General features: G+C 44.8%; 1 protein-coding gene across 1 annotated transcript in view; it reads right to left on the reverse strand.

Annotated features, from left to right (window-relative positions):
* Positions 1-11,102, reverse strand: part of GTDC1 (glycosyltransferase like domain containing 1) — a 287,497-nt gene that overhangs the window by 3,294 nt on the left and 273,101 nt on the right. Inside the window, exons 8-9 of the mRNA XM_038751780.1 lie at positions 5,251-5,321; positions 4,448-4,539 (exon numbers count right to left, since the gene is read on the reverse strand). Coding sequence (XP_038607708.1) covers positions 4,448-4,539; positions 5,251-5,321 — 163 coding nt within the window. The remainder of the gene's footprint in view (positions 1-4,447; positions 4,540-5,250; positions 5,322-11,102) is intronic.

Below are 11,102 nucleotides of genomic sequence, written 5' to 3' on the forward strand. Positions count from 1 at the left end.
TGGAATTTCTTGAGTAATTGCTGCATGCAGGTGTGGACTGTACTAAGCGTTTGGGAGGGGACAATAACTAGACACGACCCTGGCCGTCCATGAATTTCCAATATAAAAAGGTTTACTATCTACGGGAGCTTATGATTTCAAACTGGCAGGACAACCTCTAGACTGTAAGCTTATTATTATTATTAATAATAATAATGATAGCATTTATTAAGTGCTTACCCTGTGCCAAGCACTGCTCTAAGCGCTGGGGAGGGAACAAGGTGATCAGGTTGTCCCACGGGGGGCTCACAGTCTTAATCCCCATTTTACAGATGAGGAAACTGAGGCACAGAGAAGTGAAGTGACTTGCCCAAAGTCGCAAAGCTGACAATTGGCAGAGCCAGGATTTGAACCCATGACCTCTGACTCCAAAGCCCGGGCTCTTTCCACTGAGCCATGCTGTGGGCGGGGAATGTGTCTGTTATACTGTTATATTTTGTACTCTCCGAAATGCTTAGTACAGTGATCTGCACAGAGTAAGTACTCAATAAATACGATTAACTGACTGACTGACTAATTGACTGACTGACTGACCATGAGTTTTCTTGCCACCAATGGCTTCGGCTATTGTCACTGGCATCCCTTGTGTAGGAGGCCTTTTTCCATGCCTTAAGTCCTTCACCAGGGTCTTTGCACGCTTCCTCACAAAATAAAATGGCAATAATAGAATGAGAGGTTTGAAGGACAACACCAGGCATAAAGGCTTGAGTTCGGGTGACAGTCTACATCTCTGAACACTTTCTATGGCAGAAAATGGTACGAACAGAATTAAAAATTTGAAAGACAGCACATAAAGACTGAGGGTACCCAGTGATATTCTTTCATCCTTATTAGTAAAAAAAAAAAAGGTGTTTATATTAGAAGTTTATGGTTTGGCGCCTAATGCATGAGCTGCCTGGAGGTCGGAGGACCTGGGTTCTAATCCTGCCTCTGCCACTTGTCTGCCGTGTGACCCTGGGCAAATCACTTCACTTCTCTGGGCCCAGTTACCTCACCTGCAAATTGGGGGTAAAGATTGTGAGCTCTAATGGGACACGTCTCCCCCTTCTAGACTGTGAGCCTGTTGTTGGGTAGGGGCCATCTCTACATGTTGCCAATTTGTACTTCCCAAGCGCTTAGTACAGTGCTGTGCACACAGTAAGCACTCAATAAATACGAGTGAATGAATGAATAAATACGATTGAATGAATTAATTAGTGAGAAAGCATTCTACCTGGGGATGGGGTATAGTGAAGTGTGCGTCCAACCCGATTAGCTTGTATCTATCCCAGTGCTTAGTACAGTGTCTGCCACATAATAAGTGCTTAACAAATACCAGAGGAAAAAAAAAATTAGGCCAATGACATATGTGATGTGTGACTTGATCGTTTGTTGCAAGGACTAAGAAAAGAGGCTTTCTCCCAGAAACCACAGCGCCTCCCTGGATATTGCCAATGCAGTGTCCTGGAAAAACCAGCTTTGAAAAGCCATATTTTTAAGTTTGGGATTTTTTTTTCTCCCCTTTGTGGTTTTTAAAGACATATTGCAATAACAGCACCCAAGTGAAAGACAGCGTCTGGATCGACATCGGCTCTTGCCAAAGGCATCAGACTGAAACTCGGATTTAGCAATCCGCCACTGGCATATTTCCTGACCATTTATCTATTGGAGAAGGCCAGAGTCCCTTCTCCACCAGGCAAATGGGAAGGAATCCTCACTGAGGGGTTCACACAGACTACGACTCTCTCTGAGCTTTAAGGACTTTAGGGGTTTCTGGAGGGGTGGTGAGTCCTTGCCATGAATTTAGAATGGCTTCCTATATAAACGCCTCCCTTTTACCAGCGAGGATGAGGGAATGTCTCTGGTTATTGTGCCTTTTATCCAATCCCGGCCCTGCCACTTGTCCGCTCTGCGACTGTGGCCAAGTTGCTTCACTTTTTCACGCCTCGGTGACCTCCTCTGTAAAATGGGGATGAAGACTGTGAGCCCCACGTAGGAGAGGGACTGTGTCCAACCTGAATAGCTTGTCTCTATTCCAGCGCTTATTATGGTGCCTGGCACATCATCATCATCATCATCATCATCATCATCATCATCAATCGTATTTATTGAGCGCTTATTATGTGCAGAGCACTGTACTAAGCGCTTGGGAAGTACAAATTGGCAACATATAGAGACAGTCCCTACCCAACAGTGGGCTCACAGTCTAAAAGGGGGAGACACAGTCTAAAAGGGGGAGACAATAGGAAGCGGTCAACGAATACCATGAAAAGATTATAGATGAAAAATCAAACTCCATTTGGAGGCCACGTAGACAGCACCCTGCTAAGGGAAGAGCAGCTTCCTGTACAATGAGCCCGGCCTCTCCATAAAGCCACTTGGAGGGAATCGTGAGCCCCGAGGAAGGATTTGTGGGCTTCCTTAAGCTGCCGGCCCCCCAGGGAATCATCATAGCGAATTATGGGGAAAATGGATCATTTGTGGAATCCTATCCAGGTGTTGAAGTGTGGCTGTTCCTTGAAAGAGGTGAGGCTCGGGAGGGGGGGTGGTCCCCTCAGCACCCCAAATTTCAGCGCTGGGACCGGACACTGCATCCGACGGCAGACGCAGGCACGGCCAATTCTCCTCCAACACTTCTTTTTTTCACGATATTTGTTAAGGGCTTGCTATGTGCCAGACACTGTACTAAGTTCTGGGGGAGATACAAGAGTATCAAGTTGGACACAATCCTTTTTCCACGTGGAGCTCACAGCCTTAATCTCCGTTTTACAGATGAGGGAACTGGGGCCCAGGGAATAATGATAATAATGACGGTATCTGTTAAGCGCTTACTATGCGTCAAGCACTGTCCTAAGCACTGGGGTGGAAACAAGGTGATCAGGCTGTCCCACGGGGGGCTCACGGTCTTAATCCCCATTTGACGGATGAGGGGACTGAGGCCCAGAGGGGACTTGCCCAAGGTCATAGAGCAAAGAAGCGGTGGGGCGCTCAATAAATACGATTGAACGAATGAATGAATAACTCCCAGGACCAAGCCACTAACCACTAGACCTCGCTACTTCTCAATCAGTTCCCCTAGAAGCCCCTGGAAGGCACAGCAACCACGGCCGTTCCGTACACCCTGAGGAGAACAAGAAGATTCCCTCCGTGTTCGGTTCTCGTCACCGGCTTGTGCGTGGGTGTCACTGCCATCCGGACTCTCCCCAGGATCACGTCCCCCTCCCCGGCCCCGCTGAACTGCTCCCGGGCTGGAAGAATTTGGAAATGTCAAGGTAAACCTCTGCAAGCACCGTTTTTTCCTGAGAACCCCCCCCTCCCCGCCCACCCCGAAATAACGATACAATAGTATTGACTCAAGAAGTAATGCCGCATACTGGAACTGTTCAGTCAGCATTTTAAACTATTATGAGCCACCTTCTGAGCCATTGCCAAGTTAATAGACAATGAAAGATAATGAGCTTGAAATTGGGTGTTAAATTGCATTTTCGGTTCTCTCCTTTCTTCTTGAAGTTTTAACTGTTTCCTGCAGAAACAGAGTCCCGTTTTGATGTATCGCTATGTAAATATGTATCTTCTCAGCCCGGAGGAAAGGGGAGACAAAATTCCCCGGGCGAGTTTTACGAGGGAACCAGGGGGAAACGGGTGGATCTCGGCCTTCGAGCCAGCGGGCCGGAATGGGTTTCCGCGATGTCTGCGCTGAGAAGGAGCAGGCCTAGCGGCCCCCTCGAAGGTGCCGGGGCTGAGGTATCCCTCCGTGGGTGATGTGGATTTCTTACGGGGACTTGTCCGAGCGTCCCTCCCCATCGGCCGTTTTTGACTTTAGATCGGGGAGGGAAAAAAGAGCCCTTTGTGAGGGAGATGGGATGACTTCCGTCCACCCCCGGCATTTCCTCTATGGCCGTGATGGACGAGAAACTTCCCAGGCCCGGGTTTGGCTCCCATCGTTCCCTTTTCGCCGACGGGTCCGACATGGGAAGGAGCCCGTGGGTCCCGGGGAAGCGGGACTCGTGTCCCCACACCTGGAATTTTTGAGGACCTTTGACTCCCCCCCACGACACGAAGCGGCTTATCCTCATTAGCGTAATTGTAGACTCCTCCTTTTACTTCCTTTTAAACTAATGAGTTATATTAATCCAGGTTCATTTTTATAAGCCTCCTGGGCCCAAATGTAAGGGACGCTCATCTCGGAAAACAATAAATTTTCAAAAAAGCAAGGAGCGTGTGCATGGGGTGCACGTATTTCATAAGACCTAGGTTACTACAACTGGCATCCGGTTTAATTAATCCTTGTTAGTGTAACGACTAATATCCCTCCCTAGCATGTTTCCTTTAAACATTAGTATGTTAATTAAATGTTGGGTTTTTTTTTAGATTTTTCTTTGTACTTCAATACGGCGCGGTACCACGTAAATCTAGTCTCAATGAGTACCTTATAGAGATGTCTCCGTACAGTATCTGGTCTCCTACAGAAATTGCGGAGTCTTTTAAAAAGCTGTTCAGGTGTCGAATACAGATATTCAGCTGCAGGAAAAACAAATACATTTTTAATGAAACAAAAACCTCAAAGCACACTCTCGATATTAGTCACTTTACTAATTAAAAATGCATATTGCTCTCTGCGCCGTGTGTTGTACATTATTTAAGCATGATTTTATAAGGGTTACCTCAGCTCACAAGGGTGTTTAATGCTAAATAAGACTGTGTAGTTGTGCTGTTTAGACATCTCCTTTGGGTGATTAAAATACATGATTCTAATGTAACACAATGCATGTGTGATCCATTTAGCGATGAGTTTTTTGTTTTTTTTTTTTTAAGCAAAGGCCCACTACTAAATTGGGGGGAGCTATGCATAGGTTAGTTTGCAGCTCATTAACCGTTGCATTTACCCCATCATTTGGATGGGCAAGTCTAGATCTCGGGTTTTCGGGCGAAATCGCCGAAAAATCTGGAAGCGCTTTCTGACCTGCTTCTGAAACGCCATCATTAGGGGATGCAGAGACTCACAATGAAGAATGCAATTTGAAAACTTGCTTTTTTATTATCTTGAAAGAACAGATGGTAAATATAAGCTTACTCTAATGTATTAAAACACATAAAATTTTCCTTAACACTAACATGTTGACTTGCCAAATAAACAATTACTCTTGCCTGAGTTGATTTTTAAACTTTCCAATTTCACAAGAATCGGGGCTTAATCTTGGCAGAGGAGGGAAGGGCGTTCCCACCAAGTACCTGGGAAGATTTCCGGATAAACCAAAGCTCTGGGACACAGTGGGAAGCAACCGCAGTGCACAGCTTCTAGCCTAGAGAAGAGAGAAAAAAGAGCCAGATGAATACCTAGATGGTCACGGCATCGCACGGACTTCACCCCTCTTGGTCGTGAAGCGTTCCGGGAGCTGACGCCGGACCCGGAGTGCCAAGGGCGAGGAGGCAAAGGACTCATTGGACGCCAATCTTCCTGCAGGAGCTGCTCTTTTAAGAGGCGTTATCGATCATATATGAATTTCATAGAACAGAACGGAAAGCATATGTTTTGTGCGCTGAATAAATCAAAGCGCAGTTCTGCATTTTTTTGTTTTTTAAATACTGTTTAACACGTTTTATAATCAGCGGATAAACACATGTAACAACACGGCGAAACAGGGACAGCTTTTCTTAATAACGCCACACATTCGGGATACTGGATACTCGCTTCCAAACCGGTCCGACCCGACGTCCGGTCCCTTCCCAGGGCCGCCTGCCTCCTTCAACGCCAAGGCCCAAGGACCCTGGCCCCTCCATGGAGGGGAGAGAGAGAGAGAGAGAAAAAAAAAGGCTGCCAAGGGTGTCGGGTGCCGGGAGAGTTTCCTTTCATGCCCAGGCTCCGGAGCCCTTCATTATAATGCGGAACATAAAATTTTCCTTTTTAATAAACACTGTCAGGATTCTGCTGGCAGGGCACCTCAGCGGTTTCGCCGTTTTGTTTTCTGGAGAAACAATTTAGACGCCGGAAATGAGAACCTTTCTGGTTTGCCGGGCATAAACAAGTCCCAAAGTTAGCGCTTTAAACTTCTCCCGAATGGGATCTGAGCAGCCGCAAGACTGAAACCCAAAGCCTGCAGCTTTGATAAGGGAAAGGGTTAAGGACAGGGAGATTGTTTGAATTTCCTTTTTCCTGCATAATGGCCATTGATCTGACATATAATAAACTTTAAAGATACCACTGTAATTGCTGCTGGCTAGAAACGATGCACCGAAACTCAAAACACTTCTTAAAATATGTTTATTTTACAAGAGTCTTTGAATTACATCCAAAACATTGACCAAAGGAGGAATTTTATTTTAAACTCTGGGCTTTTTTTTTTTTTTAAACCCAGAAATAATTCCAGGTCATGTCAATATTTACCCTGTTTATTTACAATGACAAAACAAAGCCAATTTAAGCTCTTTCGTGTGTTTTTTTTCATGTGGGTGATGTTTTCTCCCTCTCATAACATTCACCTAAATAATTCGTTTAGCCAGGCCTGGATTTTCTTTGATGCTGCAAAGTTTTTAAAACCAGAGGTTTTCAAAGGTTTTTATTATTATTATTATTTTCCTTTCTCCACTCGAAAGAGTCTAAGGCTCTTAACCAGGACGGGGTAATAATTTCTGGTTTAGGAGAAGGGATGGGGAGGCTTTGTATTTTGAGATCCACAAGTGGTGCGGGCGTGGATGTTCTGATGGGAGCAGTTGAGCAGTGTCTATAATAATGATAATGGCATTTATTAAGGGCTTACTATGTGCAAAGCACTGTTCTAAGCGCTGGATGAAACACAGGAAAGGATCTTGAATGCCTCCCGCCTAGCGGCACAGTTCGTAAGCCTAGGCTAGCTCTGGGGGCGCGAATCGGGCATGTCTTCTGGGGGAATGATGGTATTTTAGTGCTTACTATGTACCACACACTGGACTAAACACCGTACTGTCCCAGACACTGCGACAACTGTACAAAAACAAGATAAAAGCCCAAACTGCCTCTTGCATCCACGTAGACCCCCCCAAAAAAAAATCAAATCCCAGAAACTTCGAGGACACCCGCGACTGTGAGGTATATCTGCACTTTCACAGCAGCTAAGCTGATTGTGGAGTCATCGTTAACGAGCTCACTCTCCTTTCCAATGCCACCCCCTCAAAAACCAGCAGAATTGTGTACTCTCCCAAGTGCTTAGTACAGATCTGCACTCAGTAAGTGCTCGATAAATACGCCCGACGGGTTGACCGCTCCGTTGCCGACAAACACCCGCCCCCGGTTTGGAGGGATTGCTTCTCTGGATGGGCGACTTGATTCACAACTCGATTTTTGAAGTCGTCCAGAAAGGGGGAAGAAAAAAAAAAAGTCAGAGTTGCATTTCCGAACATCTCCAGTCTGAGAAAGACCCAGCGCTGAACAGTATTTAGATGTGATTACTAGACTTTGAAACAGATTTGCATAGCCATGCATTTTAATAGCACATTGCACATAGTGGCCAATCCAAAGTTTCTACCGTTTCTGTCATTTTGAAGCAAAGGATCATATCCTGACAATAATACAATTATTCATTATTTCCCATCCTATGCACTACCAGTTAAATATTAAATAGGGTTTCAATTGATCTATTGTTAAAATGGCTAGTAATGACCTTTTTATTCCAATTAACAAATCATCTGCTAAATCTATGAATCTTAATATTCCTATCTATTCACTTCAATTCATACAATTTATCTGCAAATAGTTGTTGGGCTTTTGATTCTAAATATAATTAGCTGATAATTTTGCCTGGCTGAATTACTTTTCTGCAGGGTCTGTCGTGGTTCAGTTGCATTATCTAGCAATAATGAATCTGATAGGTGAAATTTTTTACTGTAATGAGGATGAGACACAGTTGTGACACCTGAGTTGGGTAATAACAGAAGACTGCTAATTATCGACAGCACTTTTTTGTGTGTGATGTGCGGAGAGGAAAAAAAAAACCCTCATTATTAAAAAATAAAAAGTTACAATTATAAGTGACACCGGAGGAGAGTAAATAAAATGGAGTGATTAAAACATTGCTGCTTTAAGGGTGTTTTTAATTAAGTGGAAATGCTAATGTTGTCATACTTAGCAGATGGGATTAAAATTAGTTATTGTAAGTAACTCATATTTTATGTTATGGTTTCCACAGCATGTCGACAAGATCTAAGAAAGTGATACATTCCATAAGACATTTTAAAAATGAAATTCTCATAGTCTTTACAACTCATAATAATGAACATCATGAATAAGCTATTGGAAAAAAAAAAAAAACCCACAAAAAGGCCAGTCTGGGATTTTCTTGGAGCGATTGCGATTTTGGGATGCTACCTTAAATGTACTCGGTGGCTCGAGACATTTCTACTGGTCAGACTGGGCAGACTTTATGACTCTGACTGCGGCAGCCTGGGCTTAGTCGTGATTAATAATAATAACAATAATAATAATAATAATGATATGTGGTCTAGTGGAAAGAGCACTGGCCCGGGAGTCAGAGGCCGTAGGTTCGAATCCCAGCTCTGCCACTTACCTGCTGTGTGATATTGGGTGAATCACTTCACTTCTCTGTGCCTCAGTTCCCTCATCTGCAAAATGTGGATTCAATATGTGTTCTCCCTCCTGCTTGGACTGTGAGCCCCATGTGATCGTCTCGTATCTACCCCGGTGCTCAGTACAGTGCTTGGCATTTAGATAAATGCTTAACAAATACCACAGTTATTATTATTATTGATGATCATAACTATATTGTTACATTGTACTCTTCCAAGTGCTTAGTACAGTGTTCCACGCAGAGTAAGTGCTCAATAAATACGATTGATCGGCAGACTGATGGATCGATAAACACTTCCTATGTGTCAGGAGCTGTGTCGAGAGCTAAAGTAGCTATAGGATAATTAAATCAGACAGTCCTGGTCCCAGAGGGGTTCACAGCCTAAAGGCTTCAACCATCTGCAACCAAAACCAAAATAATACTAATAATGGTATTTGTTAAGCTCTTATCTATGTGCCAGGCACTATATTAAGCGAAAGTTTTCTTAACGCAAGAGGGCTAAGAAAGAAGAACAGGATGCAAGCAGAGACCATGACCACACGAAGGTGATGTTCCACCCAAGCAAAGGATGCATGGCGGAGCTGCAGATAAAACCCTAATTGCACACTTTCTCCTACTTCATTTGTGTAAAATTTTCCATCTGCTCCGTCTAAAGATGTCTAAACTGTTAGTATCAAACCGGCATTCGGCTGCCAGCTGTGCATATTCAGGATTGCAAAACACTGAGGAAATGAGGTGGCGTGAAATGGGGAAGCATGGGGTCCGTCTGTCCAGAGCGAGGATAGCCCCCAGCTTCCCAGGGCCTGATGGTCTTTTCCCTTCAAGGGCTCTCGGTGTGTCCCTTGGTGAGAATAATAATGATTTGTTAAGCACTTACTATGTGCCAAGCGCTATTCTAAGCTCTGGGGTAGATACAAGGTAATCAGGTGGTCCCACATAGGGCTCACAGTCTTAATCCCCATTTCACCGATGAGGTAACTAAGTCCCAGAGGAGTGAAGTGGCTTGCCCAAGGTCACACAGCAGATAAATGGCAGAGCCGGGATTAGAACCCACACCCCTTGGTGAGAAAAATAACAATTTGTTAAGCGCTTCCTATGTGCCAAGCGCTATTCTAAGCTCTGGGGTAGATCCATGGTAATCAGTTTGCCCTACAAGGGGCTCACAGTCTTTATTCTCATTTTACAGATGAGGTCACTGAGGCACAGATAAATGAAGCGACTTGCCCAAGGTCACACAGCAGACAAGTGGCAGAGCCAGGATTAGAACCCACATCCCTTGGTGAGAATAATAACAATTTGTTAAGCACTTACTATGTGCCAAGCGCTATTCTAAGCTCTGGGGTAGATCCATGGTAATCAGTTTGTCCCACGAGGGGCTCACAGTCTTCATCCCCATTTTACAGATGAGGTCACTGAGGCACAGAGAAGTGAAGCTACTTGCCCAAGGTCACACAGAAGACAAGTGGCAGAGCCGGGATTAGAACCCATGACCTCTGATTCCCAGGCCTGGGCTCTTTCCACTGAGCCACGCTGCTGGGCCTTGGTTCTGAAGGGCTGAATGCCTTCATACTTGTGCAGGTCAAATGTCTTCCATATCCGCTCAGGGCTTAATGGAGAATCTTTTTTATTTATGGCATTTGTTAAGCGTTAACTGTGTGCCAGACACTGTAATAATAATAATAATAATAATAATAATAATGATGTTGGTATTTGTTAAGCACTTACTACGTGCCAAGCACTGTTCTAAGCACTGAGGGAGATACAAGGTGATCAGGTTGTCCCACGTAGGGCTCACAGTCTTCATCCCCATTTTCCAGATGAAGTAACTGAGGCCCAGAGAAGTGAAGTGACTTGCCCAAGGTCACACAGCTGACAAGTGGCAGAGCTGGGATTAGAACCCATGACCTCTGACTCCCAAGCCCAGGCTCTTTCCACTGAGCCACGCTGCTTCTCACTGTACTAAGCACTGAGGTAGATACAAGCTAATCCCAGTCCATGTCTTACATGGGGCTCACCGTCTTAATCCCCATTTTACAGATGAGACAACTGAGGCCCAGAGAAGCGAAGTGACTTGTCCGCGGTCACACAGTGAACTAGTGTAAGCTCACTGTGGGCGGGGAATGTTACTGTTTATTGTTGTATTGTACTTTCCCAAGTGCTCTGTAGTACAGTACTCTGCACACAGTAAATGCTCAATAAATACGACTGAATGAATGAACTGGCAGAGGTGGGATTAGAACCCAAGCCCAGACACTATCCACACGCTGCTTCTCAAGTGCTAATTCTTGAAGAATCTGATCGCAATCGCCCTGAACTTGTCATTTGGTAACAGAGTGGGGCAGTTGACAGGATTTCTTTTTGTTTCTGTGGGAAATCACTGGGTCTCACTTGGGAACGGGCACCTCTGGGCTTGGGGGAAAAAGGACCCAGAGATCAATCAATTAATCAATCAGTCAATCAGTCAAGATTATTTATTGAGCACTTGCTCTGTGCAGAGCCCTGTACTAAGCTCTTGGGAAGCAG

Source organism: Tachyglossus aculeatus, chromosome 9, assembly GCF_015852505.1.
Source record: "Tachyglossus aculeatus isolate mTacAcu1 chromosome 9, mTacAcu1.pri, whole genome shotgun sequence".
NCBI classification, from domain to species: Eukaryota; Metazoa; Chordata; class Mammalia; order Monotremata; family Tachyglossidae; genus Tachyglossus; species Tachyglossus aculeatus.